Source organism: Orcinus orca, chromosome 1 (genome assembly GCF_937001465.1).
Source record: "Orcinus orca chromosome 1, mOrcOrc1.1, whole genome shotgun sequence".
Taxonomy (NCBI): Eukaryota; Metazoa; Chordata; class Mammalia; order Artiodactyla; family Delphinidae; genus Orcinus; species Orcinus orca.
The window spans coordinates 29187881-29207692 of record NC_064559.1 but is presented as its reverse complement, the minus strand read 5'-3'; the positions used below and the strand labels follow the sequence as shown (position 1 = coordinate 29207692).

General features: G+C 38.6%; 1 protein-coding gene across 3 annotated transcripts in view; it reads right to left on the bottom strand.

Moving 5' to 3' along the window:
- The window catches only part of PTPRC (protein tyrosine phosphatase receptor type C), a 123376-nt gene that overhangs the window by 59375 nt on the left and 44189 nt on the right, over positions 1-19812 (bottom strand). For 2 of the 3 annotated variants that reach the window (XM_012539090.3, XM_012539089.3), the window contains exon 3: positions 9241-9267. In XM_012539090.3, the coding sequence (XP_012394544.1) occupies positions 9241-9267 (27 nt within the window). Of the gene's footprint in view, positions 1-5694; positions 5893-9240; positions 9268-19812 lie in introns of all 3 variants that reach the window. The other variant, XM_012539088.3, reaches the window with a different exon arrangement.

Sequence of the window (19812 nt, the reverse complement as noted above, 5' to 3'; positions counted from 1 at the left end):
ACAGAGGCATGTTTATTAATAGAGGCTAAGGCCAGGGCTTCCCTAGTGGTGCAGGGGTTAAGAACCTGCCTGCCAAGGCAGGGGGCACGGGTTTGAACCCTGGTCCAGGAAGATCCCACATGCCACGGAGCAACGAAGCCCATGCACCACAACTACTGAGCCTGCACTCTAGAGCCCACGAGCTACAACTACTGAGCCCACATGCCACAACTACTGAAGCCCATGCACCACAACTACTGAAGCCCATGCACCACAACTACTGAGCCTGTGCTCTAGAGCCCGTGAGCCACTACTGAGGCCACATGCCACAACAACTGAGCCCACGTGCCACAACTACTGAGCCCACATGCCACAACTACTGAAGCCCACGCACCTAGAGCCTGAGCTCCGCAACAGGAGAAGCCACTGCAATGAGAAGCCCACGCACCGCAACGAAGTGTAGCCCCCCGTTCGCTAGCAACTAGAGAAAGCCCGCGCTCAGCAACAAAGACCCAAGGTAGCCAAAAATAAATTAAAAAAAAAATCACTTTAGAAGCTAAGGCCGGGCAGTAAACACTCAAGCACTCCTGCTACCTCACAACCTATGCGTCTACAAAATGGGATGAAAAATAACACGGCTTATGGGAGAGAGGAGTTTAAAGGCAGACACCTCAGAACCTATGCAGCTTTGGCATCACAGCACACATTTTAAAAGTATCTGGGACCTCGGGAGAAAGCCTGGACTGCCCAGGGAGGCCAAGCCTCCTGGCGGGGGGCTGCCTTAAGCAATACTGAAAATGCACAGAGTGGGTGCCGCTGGCTGGCGCAGGGACCACAGAGATGGACGTGAGATCTGAGGGCAAAAGGCTGCTGCAGTGAGGTTGCCACAAGAGGAACTGCCGCCAGCCCCTGCCAAGTGCCGTGGGTGAGGTGCACCTCTCTGGGGAGGGATCCCTGGGTGCAGGTGCTTCCTTCCGATTTTCTGAAAATAGAGCTGAAGGGGATCCCGCCTGTGCAGTTGCTGAACTGGGGGATTGTTTTCCTTCCAGCTGAAGGTCACCATACTACCTTCACTATGGAGGCTCCCCTTGCCAGGAAAAAGCAAACTGGTTCAGAGCCCAGGGACTTCCCATTATATTGACAGCATCCCCTTCGTTTCCAATTACAGATGAGCTAGTGGGTATAGAATCAAGGGTTGTCGCCGGTAAAAGCCCACACTTATTCGGTTAGGACTTTTCATGGTCAAGGTTCAAAGCACCCACCGCATGTCACATCTTTCCTCCCACGCACAGACACCACACCCAGAATCACAGCACAAGGGAGCAACGTGTATTCACTGGGTGCCAACTAGACGCTTAGCACTATGCTAGTGGTCCTGGCAGAAGCAAAAGAAATAGGGCTAGCTCCTAGTTGAGCTTTGTGTGGTTATTTCACTGTCACGATCCCTGGGGTCACCGGTTCAAGGGTATGAGGTGGGTCCTGCATCTGCAGTCAGATGCTCAGTGTTTCAGCCGAGTGACACACGCATGCGCATCCCCCAGATGGCTCTGACGCGAGCCCTCAGGCACCCTCCAGTCACACACATCCATGCCACTAGGACCGAGCATGCATCTGCTAAATTTTCAGTTTGGGTTCTCAGCTCAGTCTTCAAATACCACTGAACCCCAAATTTAGCTAAACCGCGGAACAGGACGAATAGCTTAAACATCAGTTCTTCAGGTCGGGCTCCTCAGTGGAAGCCTCCCACAGAACCAGGAGAAGAGGAGAAGATGCATTTTTTTAATCCTTTGAAAAAAAATGGTAGGCACAGCTGGCCCTCTGCAAATTTTGAAATCAGCTAGGCTTGACTTTAGCCTTCCTCCACACTTTTTTCTACTCCTCGCTTCACTAGCTCATTCTCTCTGCCCCTCCCCAAGGTCCCTGGTCCTCATGCCATTCTGAGGTCTCCCACCCTCACCCTCTGCACATCCCTGACCTTCCCTCTTCATAGGAAAACTACGTTCCCTGGTTTAGTAATCTCAGCGATGGCTTAGGAATGGCAATTACAATTTGAATGAGGTTAATTAATCCTAATAGATGTTTAATTAGTGGAATTAACCACTGGGAGAGGAAGAAGTCCTTGATGGGGCAAAGCAAACTAAATTGTGTGACGACCAGCCTCCCAGGTCAACCCTCCTTAGCTTTTTCCCACATCCTTCCCATCCACAACTTCTGTGGATTTGCTAAAAGCTCCAGATCTTTTTACTGCTGTTCCCATGGCAGCCAGAGTGAGTGAAATGGGGCAGGGAGACAAGGGCAGCTCTTTCCCCAGCTGTTTACGCTTCCTGGATTGCCTGTCATGATTTTGATGCCGAAGGAGCAGTTTTAATACTTCAAAATAATAATTATTCTATCTGATACACTTGGCTTCCTCGTTGGAGCCATACTTAAAGCAAGGCCACTTCCCTGCCAGGCTCCCCATTCATATCTTTAATTTTCAGGCACTCAGGTCACTAAGTGTATACATGTGGTTGTGTGCATTTGCAACCTGAGAAACATGCTTGTTTTTTAGGATAAAAAGGGGCACCGTGAACTGATTAGACACGAGTTTTGGAAAGATCAGGGAGAGGATATTTTGCAGTTTTTATAAATAGAGATGCTGAACTGAAAGAATCTTGATGTTTGAATGGAAAATATGAGCATCCTTTTTTTTTTTCATTCTTTTAAAACCGATGTATTTGTGGTTATAACTTCTCAGTGCCCTTTCTTGATAATGTACACCATCTACTCTTCCCTGTTTTGTTTAGGTAGGAGGTCTTTAAGGAAAGAATCTGTGCATATATTCTTTATTACTAGCAAGAAGTTTTCACTGCAGAATTATACTTGCCTAAACTATAAACAAACATATAAAGCCCTGACTAACCCCCTGAACAGGTCTTTCCTGTATTCTCATAATTCTCATTCTTTATCAATTCATCACTATTACAAGGACTTTTGTTAGGTGCCCTGTTGGAATAGGGGTGACTCTGAAAGTTTGAAATTCCAAATCCATCCACCAGCAAATGCTACACGTGGAACAGTGGTTGGAGTCCCTCACTCCGTACTTAGACGGTGTTCATGTGCTCTTTGTATTGGCACAAGTCTGAAGGAGCCACAAACTGGACTTGACATTCCTGCCCAGAGCTGGGGTGAGTGCAGAGAGGCACCCGCGGGTCTGCGGGAGACGGCAGGTGAGGCGTCTGGGCTGGTTAAACTCTAAGGTAGGAAAGCGAGATCATTGTATCAATATCTCCCCATGGCAGGGGAAAATTTTAAATACCAGGAAGTTATAAGGAGCACACTGTTATTATAGTTTACCAAACTGTGAAATGGCCCAGCCTGTTCAAGTGCAAGTCTGCTCGTCTTTAAGTTCACCTGCCAGAAGCACCTGCGTGCTCGTTTACACATCTCGGAGCCTGTCTGGGTTGATGCAGCCATAGGTGGCTCATGTTTCCAGGTGGCTTTTGTGACTTTCGGGTCACTATGAGCTTTTGGAATTCTCCATCAACTCCACAACTGAAAGTGAGGACATTTCTTTGTAGGCAGAATAAGCAAAGAATCCCCCAATATACAAGAATCTCTTACACGAGGAAAAGACCAGAAAAATGTGTGAGAGATGTGAGAGACAATGGCCAAATAGTATATGCAAGGATGCTCATTATTATGAAAAAAAGTTTAATGTAAATCAAAGCATAAATCAAAATGAAAAATGTTTATCATACTGACAGAGTTTTAAAAGATTGATAATAGCTAGTATCAGAAGTGATATGAGGAAACACACTCACAGAATTATATGCTGAGAGTCTGGAAGATAGACAACTTTTTAAGGAACAGTGTTTGGGGAGAGTGCATTTTCATTGTGTGTGTGTGTGTGTGTGTGTGTGTGTGTGTGTAATGCTTCTATAATGCTGTTTTGCAACATGCATACATTAATTTTACAGAGATAATATTACAAAATTAAATTTAGTGTTATGCATGTGAATGCTTATTATAATAATTTTTTAATTTTTGAAATGGTGTATATTATACTGTTACAAAAATAGATTGAGGCATAGTTTTCCCCTTCATATATTAGTAAGCAAGAAAAATTTGATTACATTCCATTCCACAGTACAAATCAATCATAAACATAAAATAAATAACACCTATAGGTTTTAGCCCAGTAGAGAATTGAAATATCACCAAGATTATTTTCCAGAAAAGAAAACGTGTTGTATTGTTTGAAAGCATAAGAAATTTTCCAAGCTAATTTTATCACTAGTATTACTGAGCCAGAGCAAGTTAGTATTTTTAAATAATTCATCCATATGTCCAATCTATTTCATTTTAAACCTTTTTTTCTCGCACTTTGCTTCATATGTAAATCTCTGGCTTTAACGTTTTCAGGGGAAAAAATTGGGGAAATAAAAAGGTAGGAACGTTGTATGTGTGTATTTGTGCACGTGAGGTGAAATGTGGAAGCTTTGAAATAGAAAACTCTGTGTGATGTTATTCAGTCAATAAAAAAGTTTAGCATGAAAAGTTCTACGTAGCCATCAGTTCCCTCATCCTCACATTCCTTTTGTTAAAAGGAATTCCAACACTTGCAATGTTTAGATAGGTCCCAGCCACCTCCGCTGCCCTATGGTAGGAGGGAAAATGGGATAAAGATTAAATATACATTACTGTAATTGATATAAAAGGCACTGAACATTTATTCAACCACTTACCACAGCCAATAAACTTCATCCGGATGGTACTCAAAACACTGCGTGTACCCATCACCCAGGAATGTGATGGTGTTACCCGTGCTTGTGTTTCAAGCTAAGATTGATGACCTTATTGAACAAATATCTTAGTCTTTTTAAACAGAACATGTCTATTAACCAGTTTGCCTCAGAAAGTGGCACACAGCACATTATTTAGGAAAAGGCAGGAACCAATCTCAGGATGGTCAGTTTATGTACCAGATACACTTGTGGACCTAACATTAAACAGAGAACGAGTGGATCAATGGTGTCCCTGGATTCTAGGAGCATCAGAGGTTTTCCCCAGCAGAAATACCTCCCATGTCACTCTGATATTTTGCTACGAACAGGACCACGTCATCTTAAATTCTACCATTGGGACTCACAACCCTAATTAAATACTTTTAAAAAAAAAAAAAACAGTGCAAATATCCCTGGAAGAAATCCAAATAGCAAAGCTGAATTATTAATCCTCAGTGTGTTTTTTTAAAAAAAATAATAAATTGTCTGTCTCCAATCATTTTCTGCTATTGAGGATCTGGGATTGAACCAAGAAAATTTCTACTTTGGGGTAAGAGCTGGGGAGTGTGAGACAAACAAAGACCTGAAAGAGGACATTCTGACCTCCCCGGGGCTACAGAAAACTTAGGTGAGCAGGAACCAGGAAAAGGATGCAGCACGTGGGGATCAGAGGACACCAAGAACCGCCTCTGTCCCCCGTCAACACACCCTGATTTTACTTAGGGGGACTTCCCTCCCTCCCCGTTTCCCTAACAACAGGCTTCATTACTTATGCCGGCCAATATTTCATGAACACCTAGATGTTCTACGTTTTACACACTTTAGTAAAATCTCACACGTAGAAACTGAACATAATTTAAACTGTTCTGATAACTTTAAAATTTAAAAAGTAAAAACAAAGAGAGACAAGTTTTTCCCTAATCCCGTCTCAGTTAAGATCGCTGCCAACCTGTCACAGCAAGAGAACTATCATTATCCCAAGAGTTCAGGGATGCTTCCGTGGTGGTACTTTCTGGGCTAGGAGGAGACGTGGTCTCTGAGGAGTCATTTCCTCGTTCAGAGATGCTTGCGAGTGAGAATGCAGTGGTGTGAGCAGGTAAGGGATCACCTGCAGGCAGAGTAGAGGGCTCTTCTGTTGTGTTCATTCCTGTCACATTCATGGGAGATAGAGGGGGGAGAAAATAAACATGTGAGTCACACCCTGAATCATATCATCTGAGCCGGCTAACTCCCCAGCCCATTATCGCATGTACATAAATATACTTACCTATACGTGTGTATATACACACACACACACCATACAGATATGAGTTATGGTGTGTGTGTGTATATGGGGTGTGTGTATATTTGACAATGCGTACACATGTATGCACAAGCATATGTACAAATATAGATGCATCCAGAGGGACAGATGGAATATATAGACTTAGACAGAAAGCAAGCTGCAGAACAGGGGCTAAAGGTGAAAATGGGGAAATGAGGTGAAAGCAGCTATTCCCTGCACTCTTCTCACTTCACTGGTGGATTCTCAACTGTCCAAAGCAATTGGGTTCAGAAGGATGAAACACCAGGCGTAAAGAGGATTAAAAGAAATTGTGGAAACCTGATCAACGAAGAAAAGAATAAAGAAAGATAAATTTGGAAGGGGATTATTAGGAGGGCTAGGCATTCCAGGAGAAGAAAATGAAAGACAAGAGTTCTAGACGCACACACTGTTTTTTTTTTCCTTAATCAATCAAATTCAAACAAAGCAAAGACCAAGCAAAAGACTGGAAAACAAAATTCACAAACAAGTATACAGATGACCCAGGTCTACAAAAATGTTTTTTTCATGATAACCAAAGAAACACAATTTGAGATACTGATATAACTTTTCCCCCAGTTTCAGTTCACTTCAGGAAAAAGAAAACTGTGGCAAGAGAAAAGAAAACTGTAGCGAGGGCGTGGTGAAGTAGGTCTGTGCACAGCTGAGATGAGCACACAAATGGAAAACCGTGCCTGCAGAGCAAATGAGCACCGTGTACTAAAGGCCTTTACATTTGTGTGCTCTCTTATTCAGAAAGTGGATTTCTTTATCTCGAAGAATGCTGAAGTACACCAGTTTAAAAAAAGAAACATGTTGTGCTCTCTGAATATTAGGATTATAGAGGTGCATTTTTTTCTGAATTTTCTGTTTAACATGTGTTTACTTCTATGAATAGCAAATTTTGTTTTGCAATATCTAATTAATAAAAAATTGAGTTATATCACACAAGCATTTTAATTAACTCAGTTCAATAAGATTGGACAAGCGAGAATAGCACAAATATGGGAAAAGGGAGAGAATGGGGGGCGAATCAGAAAAGGAGCAGAAGTGCTAAGAAGGGCAGAACTAAGAATGGAAATGGAAGATCACTGAGTAGAGAATTAAGAAATGGAAACAGAAACGACACAAGGAAGTCCCAGCTTTATTCATTAATGTTGAAGGTGATGTGAAATCCATTTTTACTAAGTACCCGTAAAACCCATCTGAGCTGCATGGAATTGCCTCGACGTCAGTGTACACGAAAGATCACAGAACTATTCTATGATTACAGAAATCCAAAGAGATAGGACAGCTGTTATATGTGTTCTTTTCCAAAGAAAAATTCCAATCCCTAAAATTTCATAGCCTAATAACTCACAAGTAAATGTTTTTATTAACAAACTTCTACCCATAATTACATGTCAACATGTTCAACTAAGTAACAAGCAAATGGTGCCTTCCTGTCTTCAGTGTCAAATCCTAAATCTAACTTTAGTGTTTTCTCTCATCGTTACAGTATATACTGAATAAAAGGAGGGGAGGTGGGTTGGTGGGGGAGAGACTGGAGGGAGACAGGGATGGGGAGAGAGAGAAGATGGAAGGGTGGGAGGAGCTTAAAATTCTGTCCAATAACATTCATTCACATTCAACATTATAGACGACCAATTACTCGTTTGTTGTCTTCAGGTTAAACTAATTTTAGTGTCAGCAAAGTTCCAATGATCCCATTTGCTTTGAGGAAACTGTTGCAACTTTTTCCCTTTATCACCCCCTCCATGCCTTTGCTAGATTTGAATACCAAAGAGGGAAAATCACTGCAAATATCTCATATAACAGTGCTTTACTGTTTTGAAGAGTAGCATTCCTAAGGATTACTTCTAGTCAAGAGCAAATTCAATTCATGGTGTATGAAGAAAGGGTGTTTGGAGAACCACCCTCCACCTAGAAGCCTTAACATCCTTGCAGACATTCTAAAGCTCCACGCACATTCCCTCACTTCATAAATAAGAACTGAATTTAGGATGAGAAAGCATGCTTCAGTTGCCAATTCCACATTGCCCCTGTGCTCCCGCTTTGGAGAGATACTGGTTTCCACTGACCACATTCTCCTAGGCAGTATTTGGGAGAGAACGTTCTGATTTGCACTGGGGGCCACTATTTTAACTTACCTGGTTTCACCATTTGGGGGCTTGTTGTGATCGAGTCTGGGCAGAGATCAGGACACTCTCAGTAAGGTGAGGGTCACCTACTGTTTTAAACCTTCAGTCCCCTTTCTACTCCCTCCCATTCCCCTTCTGCAAAAGTAACCTGTTTCTATGGTGGAGATGAATTTACTCTTCTGTAAAAGGTGGAGATGCTGAGTTGCATGTCTTTAGGTGGCATAAACCAATCACAATCTGCTATGCACCAATGACTTTAACATATTTATAAAACCTCTCTGCCATGGTAGAGTTTCTTTAATAATCCACTTCTCAGAATATTTTGAATGTGCCTCATTAGAACTGTGCATTATAATTGTTAAATCAGGGTTATCTTAAGGGCTTTACTTATCTTCTTAATGCATAATGTCAACCATATGATTAATCAGGACATCAATAATATAATTTCAATAACAATATCATTTAAGTGGTGTAATTTATTTTTAACCAGATCTAATTTTTCTTTCTTCTTTGACACTTCATATATATGAATTTATTGTCAGCATCTTCATTGCTTAAATTTATCTCAGGATTAGGACACTTGTGAAGACAATTCAGTTGTACAATCGAATTTAGAAATGATTATTACAAAATATCTCAATATTGTCAAAACTTTTCTCTTGCAGGAATTTATATAGATATATAAAGTTACATTTAGAATTCTAATTTCTCATATAGTTCCTTAACTATGAAGTTTTGCAATCTAACTAAAATAAATTGATTTATTTATAGTGGCAAAATTTAAAAAGAGATTGGAAACCTGCTATGTGATTTACTGTCAGGTGTAAGAAAAGCTATAATTTATACACAATAATATGTCTACAGATAAAAATATGTTCAGGTAGTTATCAAACTTTATATCTTACAAGCAGGAATGTTAAGAACAAGAGAATGTCAAGGACTATTCATGATTATAAAGTTGTCCTTACAAAATGATTTCCCAAGAAAATAATAGAAAATTCTATCAATGTTAAATATATAAACTTGGCAAGAATAAGTAAAATGTAAATACCTTGAGTGGAAGAAAAGGCTTGTTGTTCTGCAAAAAGGAAAACAAACATCTCTTAGAAAGTTTCAAACTTCATACATACATATGTAAATATAAGTTAGATTTATGTGTGTATATATATATATATATATATATATATATATGTATATACAAACAGCATCCCTATGTTAATTCACATTCACAAAGTGACAATTTTCAGTACATTTTACCCCGGTGAAACCATAGTCCTTCTCTTAATATCATGCTTACAAAGCCCAAGTATGTCAAAACTATGCTATTAGTTTTTGAATTCTCAGGTAAAATAAAAATAATTAAAAAAAAAAAATAAAATAAAATAAAAATAATAGAAAAAAAGGAGAGCTTTGGAATTAATTTCAAGTCTGCAAAAGACTTTGAAAAGACTTCTGGAAAAATTTTCCCAAATGCATTCCTTTACTGAGATGATGATTATTGATTGAGTACTTACTATATTCTAGACATTATACCACATTCTAGGATAAAATATGATCGAGTTATAGAAATTCTCTGCCCCCAGTGAGCTTAGTTCAATGTGAGATATAGAACAAAAAAAAAGAAAAGAGAGAAAGAAGGAAGGAAGGAGGAAGGAAGGAAGGAAGAGAAAGAAGAAAGAAAGAAAAAAAAAGAAAGAAAGAAAGAAGGAAGGAAGGAGGAAGGAAGGGAGACAAAAAGAGAAAGAAGGAAGGAAAGAAAGAAACAAAGAAAAGAAAAGAAAGAAAGCCATACAGTGTGATGACAGATGAGAAGAAATGTGATACAGAAACAAGTATGAGGATCACCTAATTCAGACTCCCAGGGTTGGTGGCTGGCTGGTGGAGGAGGTGTTAGAGAGGGTTTCGTGGGTACATTTAGTCTGTGACCTAAAGGATTATGGACAGCTACCTTAGTCCTAGAATAAGAAGAAGTTGGGATTTATCTTGCAGGCTTTAGCCATTGGCAAGAGGTGTTAAGGGGAGGTCTAATGGAGAAGCATTTCAATTTTCGATCAGTCTTGTTATGAAATGGAAGATAGATTATCAGAAGCCAAAGCTGGGAACAGGAAAATGAGGAGACTTAAAGAAAAGCATATGAGAAGGATGATGTCCTACGTGAGGAAAATGGTACCCACAACTCAAAAAAAAATGGGATTCATGAAACAGGAAGTAGTCATCAAGGTTTTGTAAAGCTTTGAATGCAAGGAGGAGGAGGAATAATTGGAAAGACACTCAAGTTGGTAACTGAACATCTTAGTGAACTGCAGTAGGGAGACTGTGGATGCTTTCATTGAGTGAAAGAAGAAAGGAAAGCAGGTGGGAGGGGAGCATCTGATACGCCTGAGACTTCTGCGTGAAAACGCTTAGCAGCGTTATCTGTGGAGGTGAGCAGCTCAGGCTATACATCTGGGCTGAGGCTGCAGATCAGCATATGGACAGATATTACAGCTGTGGAGGTGACGATTCCAAGTCATATAAAAGAGGAGCATCCAGGATAGAACCCTAAAGGTTAATGTTGAAGGAGAGCCCAGCAAAGGTGACCTAACATTCCATGCAGTGGAGAGATCGAAGTCAACAAGACTTCAGAGCGAGGGTTGTTTCAAGAAGGAAATGATTGAACTAAGACGAGTACTAACATGGGTCACTGGATTGATCACTAGGGTCTGTGGGAATGTTGGGAAAACCGGCTTTATTGGCGTGATGGGAACTGGATTCCATCCACATCGAGTAAGACGTGGATCCATCCGCCATCTTAGTAAGAGACAATTAAATAAAGAGATCATAAAGTTCTCCCCCAAATGACAGTCAACTCACCTTGTGAAAGGGCGGCAAGCAGCAGATGGAAGTATGGGTGCGTGAGTATTTAAGGTACTTCCTGCCTTGAGATTTTATTTTCTGAGAATAAACTGATCTGAAAAAACTCTCTCCCCTCAGAAGCACCATCAGAGGTGTATGACCCAGTATTCGTCAATCACATTTCCTGGCTTATTCCTCAAAATAAAATGTATTTTTATATTTTATATATGTATATGTAAAATATATATTATATAAATATGTGTAATTAAAATATATTTTTAAAAATATATAAAATACTTTCTTATTATAGTACTCTAGGTTTTCTTCCTTTTCTTTAAATTTATTTTATTGAAGTATAGTTGATTCTACTTTTTCTTAACCATTCATACTTAATATTGCTTTAAATTTATATTATTTGCATTTTTGTCCCTCCTCTTTAGTCAGCTTTTATCTTTCTATCCCATAATATAAAATGACTTTAAAAAATTTTTTTTTAAAGTTTTTATCTTCCTGTTAATAGTCTTCCCTTTCCTCTCGTTTATTCTTATTTCCTTCTAAATAAAGTTCTTAGAATTGTGTTGATTTGTAAAAAAAAAAAAAGTAATAAGAGAAATAAAATATCAGCCTATCAGTAACTAACGTCTTGTGTTTTAAGTGAAGAAAAAATAGCCCTCGTGGTAATTGTTCATAAAGAATTTAGCATATTGCCACATTCAAAATATTCAAGTTAGTTTAAGTGTATGAACACATGTCATAGAAGACACCCTTCTTCTTCATCTGAGAAATCTATAAGGTTTTAAGTGTCTAAAGCTATTCTGATGTGCCGCTTCTCGGTATAAACACTTAAATCCTTGGAACTTCAGACAAGTTCACTTGATTCAGTCAGGTCCCAGAAAGATGTATCGTTTTGCTGGCATGCTATTAGTGGCTGCTTTTGAACATGATGAAGGTATGGTCCTTTTCCCTGGAAAAGCTCATAACCCATAAGACATAGAGATAGAGATAGAGATTTAATCTTCAGTGGTCTGCACAGACATTTAAGTCATAGATGTACTTTATTATGACTAATAAATAAAATCCCGTCCACCTGAGGTCAGCAAGAATCACACAAGATGAGGATGCTGAAGAAGAGAAGAAGCTTTGGCTACACAGCAAAGAGTCTTGCGCATAGTATGTGGTCCACAAGGCATTACTGAATGATTCTGAGCATGAGTAAATGCAAGGGAGAAATCAGACCTGAAAACAGCAGCTTTGGGACAAAAGCCAAGAGCGAACATTAGAGACTAGGTGAGGAGACTGAATGTTGTCCTGAGTGATGGAATCAATTAATATAGAGGAAAAATCAAATAGTAGATTTGATGACAGAGAAAAGAGAAATCTTAATGGTACCCATACTAGCTCCATCACTATTCCACAGACCACTCTAATCTATTGTTCTGATCTATTAATTTTTTGCCACTAAAATACGTAACACAAATGACATAGAGCATTTTATAACAAGGAATTATAATTTATCACATATTTATTGTGGACATGAGAAAAGAAATGATGGCACAACAAGGAAGCTATTTCTTTTTCACCTAAGAACTATGAAGGCTAGAATAAATCTGCTAGAAATGTTTCCAACCAGTAGACCACTTATCAGGCCACATTTGTGTCAAATGCCCCAGAGATACTCATTTAATTCCAACTGGTTTGAAAGCAATGCATTTCTTTAAAGGAAATAGATGATGTTCAGTATTTTAGTCTAAGTTTGGAAAATGAGAGCAAGCTAAGTCACCAAAATGAAGAAGACAGTTACTAGAGATTTGTCTTTTTTAAAGAACATTTCAGAAATAATATTTTATTACTAATTACTAATGTGTATTGAGTGTTTACTGGGTACCAGGCAGTACGCTAAGGCTTTTGCTTGTATTTTCTTTCTGAAGCATCAAAGCAACCCTCAGGAGCTCAGAGAAGACGGATGCCTTGACCAAGCTCTCAGGGCTGGTCCAGGCTAGCCAGGGCTTGACCCTGAGCCCGTCTGACTCCGCAGGCCATCTCTCCACCCTCCGGCATCCTGCTTTCCCCATCAACTTGGCCCTCTAGCCTTTCTCTCCATTTGACCTTTCAGCCAGGAAATTCTTTTAGCCAGTGTTTTAGGTTCCATAGAGGTCAGTGTTTATGAAAAGCTCAGAAGCTGAGTAAAAAAGCATCTTAATCAGGATCGGACCTCAGAGTAAATGACTCATAGTGTTACGAAGGCTAAAATAAACTTGACCCTAAATATAGACGTTCAGACTAAATTATAGTTTGCTAAGTGAATGCTCTCTGTATGGTACAGACCAATATCAGAAAATTCAGTGGTGTGTCAATTTAACTTACTACAGGATATTATTTTGACAGGAAAGGCAACCAAACAACAGTAACATCAAAAGAATTACAACTCACACATCTCTTGTTTAGCTGTGAAGAGGTTTCTGGAGTTTGGGAATAGAATAATAACATATCTGTATATCTATATATCTATAAGCTATCTATCTGTACCTATATCTACATATTTCTGGTCTAATCATGGTCTCATATCTAACATTTCCCCAAATCCTTTAACCTTCAATGCAACAAAATTCAGCGTCCATGGACCACAACATAATATCTAAACATTGATCACACTTCCTTTCTTCTCTGTTCCTGTTTACTTCCCATAAAAGCTTCTCAAATTGAATACGCATTTTCTTTTCTATCCATTTATCTCAGAAGCTGATTCTAAATTTGTCCACTCAGTGATTTTAGTGTATTAAAACACAGATGCTTATGTTTTATTTCATTTTTTTATAGAGTATTACACACACACACACACACACACAGAGCCTTCTATCTTTTTGAAAGAAAATTCCAAGCCCTCGGCAACACAGTTTATACTCAGTGTAAGATTAAAACCGCTTGTTCTCATGGTCACAAAATCCCTATAAGCAGATTTGCAGTCCCTGTAACAATTTTAGTCAACATGATAAATCATGTGAAAATTATTTAAGCACTCAAAATATAGGATAGAAGCACTTGAAAATAAAATTTTACAAATGTAAGCCATTCCCAAATTTAAGCCAACATTTTTAAGAAAATATTCAGGCACTACAGCAATGTAACTGGAAATGACACTTTCATTTCAATAAGCTATATCCACTAGACTACATACATTTTTAAAAAATATTTCAATTAGTTTTTAAAACATCAAAAAATTAACTACAATTCGGAAAGTAGGAACACATATAAAGACAATCTACATGAAATAGACTAGTTATAAATCTAAGTAATATCTAAAGGACATATCCAGCCCCCAAATAATGTGCTGACTTTTATATTAATGTGCACTGACAAATCCTTCTGCAGAGACTGTCTCTCCACACAAGATAAAGTAGCAGATGAGAATTCCCTGGTGGTCCAATGGTTAGGACTCCCCGCCCTCACTGCCGAGGACCCAGGTTCAATCCCTGATCAGGGAACTAAGATCCCACAAGCCCCGAGGTCTGGCGAAAAATAAACAAAAACAAACAAAAACATGATAAAGTAGAGGATGGGTGAAGTTACTTAAATATTTAGAGGAGACAATATTACCATATGTCTGCATAATTTGTCAATGTCTCATCACGTTTTGTAATTCTTCAAGTGTCCGTTGCATTTCAGACATTATCAGAACGTTAGCAAAATCATAGACAGAGGGGACTGTGCTGAATTCTCATCACCAAACAGGAAGACCTGATGAGACGGGTTGTATGAGGTATTTAACTATGTCGCGATCTACCCACTTAGCTGCTGGGTTTGGTCACAGAGGGATCTGCTCGGCCAGCAGAGTTAATGTGGTTACGTCTGTTGCCTGATGTAGGTGGACAGCCCTGCTGTCTTTATACCCAAGTTTATGTATGACTAGAAAGCAATCATCTACTGATAGTGGAGTCAAATAGACCTGGAAAAGCAAATAAAACATCTACCTAAAGCACTTAATAACTACGTACAATAAATACCTATTTAAAAATTAGGAGATTGTATTAATATAAATAGCATTACAATATGTGTAGACATTATATGCGAACAATGCTGTGAGGGTGTGGAAAACAGGTAAAGAAAAATATGTGAAATAGCGGCAGGAAATAGGAGGTCACAGGCTTAGGGTGTGACAGTAAAGAGAAGGTGTCAGGATTTCTCAAAGTGTGAACTGCATTGAATGGTCTCTTAGATTCTACACACACATCACATCCAATAAATATAATAAAAGAGAGCACTGTTATATACCTTGTGTTTCTATATATTATCCTTTGACTTTTACTCCTCTGGGGATAATATTTTCTACACCATTTTTTAACATACGTTAAGTGCCCGTTTTCATTATTTAGACAAAGGACTATTTATAAATCTTCCAGTAGGTGGCACCATAGCACCAAAAATCTGCAAACCATTTCCCAGCGTTATAATCCTGCTGTTGTGAATCACCCATGGAATTGACTAGGTACATTAAACAAATGAAAATGTAGTTAACAGACCACTTGATCTTCAGAGCTGTGTTATTCTAACACGTGTCTTGTTATTGAATTTACCTTTCCCAATATGTTTCTTTTACAACTCAAAATGTTCAAGTGATTGCAAATCAAAGCTACCTTGAAGTTGCACCCCTAAGTCCCCCATCAGAGATTTCAGCAAAAACTAGGAATCAATTGAGTGAAAATGACATTTCAAAAGACATGCTTGGGCTTTGAATACCAACTGTTCCCATCACCGCCCACCACCCTGACCCCCCACTTCCTCAGAAGGAATGGAACACCATTTCCAAAGAGAATTAAATCTGTCTAGTTCAGCAAATCTGAGAAAAGTACAAGGACAGAAGGGTGAAACAGAAGAGATGAAATAAATGCTGATTTTCAGCATCCAGCCTAAAATGAATGGTCTCATGTTTTGAAGGTTGAGAATGCACACCTGACCTCCATAAACATAAAGGCAATACAAAAATGGAAAAAACAAATCAAGACAAAAAACACAGGTCAACTAAAACAGATATGTATGGTTTTCCTTGCTTACTAAGGCAGGATAATAATAAAGCAGATAAAGAAAAATAAAAGGATTCTACCTTTACTTATTCTGTAAATGTGATATATGGTCCACAAACAGCAAATCCAATAAATACATGAAATTACTAAGGACCTGTGGAGTAAGTCCTTTGTGCAAATGACAAACAAAGCGTTAGCTGGATTTCAGAGAATCATAGGAAGTAGCCTTTCCTTCCCTCCACCAGTAAATACAATAATTATAGCAAGAGTTTTCTGAAATGTTACGTATCAGACACTATGCAAACCTCTTTACATGTTTTTGCCCTTAATCATCCCAGCAAGTCAATGAGTTAGCAATTATTTTTCCTATTTTATAGGGAACAAAACTGATACTTCAAGGAGCTTCATCAGTCACACACCTAGGAAGTGGTAGGTGTGAAGGAGTCTATCCAATACTAGTTTTCTTATGCTTCATGCAGGATTTGTGTTAAAACATTGCTTATATTGTTATAAGTGCCCGGAGTCCTGTAGATAAAATAGTTGCTGCTGACCACCAGAAAATAATTTTAGACATTTCAACTGGTATAGAAACACAGGATTTTAATATCTATTGACATGTAGCTCCTTTGATAGATAAGGAAACTAAGTCTCATTGAGTTTAAATGCCTTTCTGATTTCATGCAATTTAGTAAGACCCATGACTTATAAGCTCCATCAATTATGACAGAATTTCAACATACCTATTGGGGAACCTCACTCTGAAATACAATGGACTTCCAAGAAACTTAGACTGAAGCCTCTAAGAAGAAGGACTGAGATCAAGATAAACAGAAGACAGACCTGGGAGGAACAAGACAGTTCAAGGAGAACACAAACCGCTAAAACCAACTATAATTCATCTTCTCAGAAATGAGACAACGTTGCATGCGTGAACAAAACAAGGAGTATTAAAAAGCAACATTCCAAGAAGAAGAAAGGAAGTCAATGGATACTGGCTAAAATCTTTGGAAAAAAGAAAAAGAAACTGCAGAACAACAGACAACACCATTTAGAAATGGTGAAATATCTTTGTGTTTGCTTCTGGAAAGATGGAGGATGAGGGGTGGGATGGGGGCAAAGGATTGTCTTTTACTATAGAACTTACAGTCCTGTGTAAACTCTCCACACACACACACACACACACACACTTGAAAAAAAACACAAATAAGAAAGAAAGGTATCAATTTGTAAAATTCAGTTAAGGATAAATAAGGCAAATGCACTTGGCCTTTGAGTGGAATAAAATTTTAAAATTCTTAATTTTTTAAATACAGCAATCATATCTAGCTATCTAGAGGTTGTCATACTTAGTGAAGTAAGTCAGACAGAGAAAGACAAATATCATATGATATCACTTATACATGGAATCCTAAAAAGTGGTACAAACGAACTTATTTACAAAACAGAAATAGAGTCACAGATGTAGAAAACAAACTTATGGTTACCAAGGGGGAAAGGGGGTGGGGGAGGGATAAATTGGGAGATGGGGATTGACACATACATGCTACTATATATAAAATAGATAACTAATAAGGACCTACTGTATAGCACAGGGAACTTTGCTCAATACTCTGTAATGACCTATATGGGAAAAGAATCTTAAAAAGAGTGGATATATTTGTATGCATAACTGATCCACTTTGCTGTACAGCAGAAAGTAACACAACATTGTACATCAACTCTACTCCAATAAAAATTAATTTAAAATAAATAAATAAATAAACCAATCATATCTGGCTGTCTCCCAAACAACTGTCATGTGCCACATCACAAATATTCTTGTTCACACGTGAGCACGTGTGAGTACACACACATCCCCCTCTAAAACTAGGCGTGCATTTACATGTCTTTTATATTTGGCTTAAAACATGCTATCAATTTTAGTCATTGTAATTAACTAACAAATAAAAAAAATAGTAATAAATGCAAGATGACCATCTATAAAAGATTGGTTATTTTGCCTTACTTTCTATCTTAAAATATGTATCTATAAGTCATGGGGGAAAAGAAAACGAGATTATCACTTCTTGGGTATTGATGGCCAACCTGGAGTCTTTGATTCAGACTTGAATGTCTTAAAATGGCCCAGAGTCAATTTTTTTTTCAGAAGTACTTCATGCTACATGTCCCCTGGAGAGATATATAAAGTGTGTTAATATAGTAAAGGCAAAGAGAAAATTTATGCAGCTGTTTAACCCAGAATCTCTCAAAAGCATTTGACAAAAACCCATTTTTTTTCACGTGTGCAGGGATCTGTGGGCTGGTATTTTCTTAAAGCTCTGATGATGGTGGGGAACCAGGGTTAAGAATAATTGGTGAAAATACTTCCTCACACATTGACTCTGTAAGAACATTTCTCAGAATAGGTTTATTTATGTATTAAATGTCTTTTTATTTCTTATGAAAAAGTCTGTTTTCCTTTATTGAAATCCAGGGATAAACACCACATTTATAAAATATACTCCAGATAGCAAAAACTTTTTAATTGTATTAATCTCTTAGTAAGCATGCTTTTGTAGCTCTTTGCTTTCTCTAGGATAGGGTAAGATCGTAGTCAAAGAAATTCAAAGAGTCTTCGAAGGATGTTTGCACAAGTCGTGAAATTATTTTACTAGTGTCTTTAGTACTATTAATAGTTTTTACTATTTAATAACCGGCTCCTGTGTGAATGGCACTATGATAAATAAATGTATGTATTACTTCATTTAATCAGACACCCCACAAAGTAGATAGCATTGTCCTCTTTTTACAGAGGAAGGCTCAATAAATAAATCTATGCAAGGCTAAAGAGCTCATTGCAAGAGGAGTTTGGTTTTAAATGCAGATCTGACTTTAAAGAGCGTCACACTTGTTCAACTACACACTGCCATAAGGGAAAGATATTTAACGCTAAATCCAGCAGTTACTCTAAACAGACCCCAAATGAGTAAAATATCACGTGTGGACCATCAAAATGGGATTCAGAGTTAAGTCCCACATTGAAATGTGTTTTTAAAAAGTGCAAATTAAAAGAGGTAGATTCTTATTTAGAGAAAAGTTGGAGGGTGGAGAAGCTGGGAAGGCGGGGAGGGGATGTGAACAGACCTCAGACAAACTAAAACCAAGCTGGGACCTTATCCTTCAGTATTTTTACCCAAATCCTCAAGGAAGGAAAAATAGAACACGCCTGAAAATGGTTTACTGTTATTACGGGCATGCTTTAAAACTAAACAAACAAACAAAAAAGACTGTGCTGATCAAACCTACGTTTCCTAAAACAAGTGGGGAGAGGGAGAGACACGGTGGGCAGGTTCCCGGTTGGCGGGTCATTGAAAGCTGGGGGCGGGGCTGCGCGTTGACTCAGTTCTGCGTCAAGGCCAGCGACTGGCAACACCATCCGCAGATTGTTTTAGACGAATCAGGAGTGAAATCTAAATCATACTCTTTTTTTTGGTGAACTAAGTACAAGATAACAAGAGCTAAACAGAAGATCCACGCTAGACTGTAGGGACTCCGCCTAACCAACTGGTCTTCCGTTGGTTTATTTATTTATTTATTTTAAATGAATTTTTATTGGAGTAGAGTTGCAAACAGCATCCCAGGGTCGGCCGAGGCTGCCCAGAAGGGAAGGGAAATAAAAGCAAAGTCTGATACACGCGCTACTAACTTCTTCTCATTTCCCCTTGCTGAAAACTCCGAAGAGAAACACTCGACTGACTTTCAAAATCATTAAAGGAACCGCGCCTAACGGG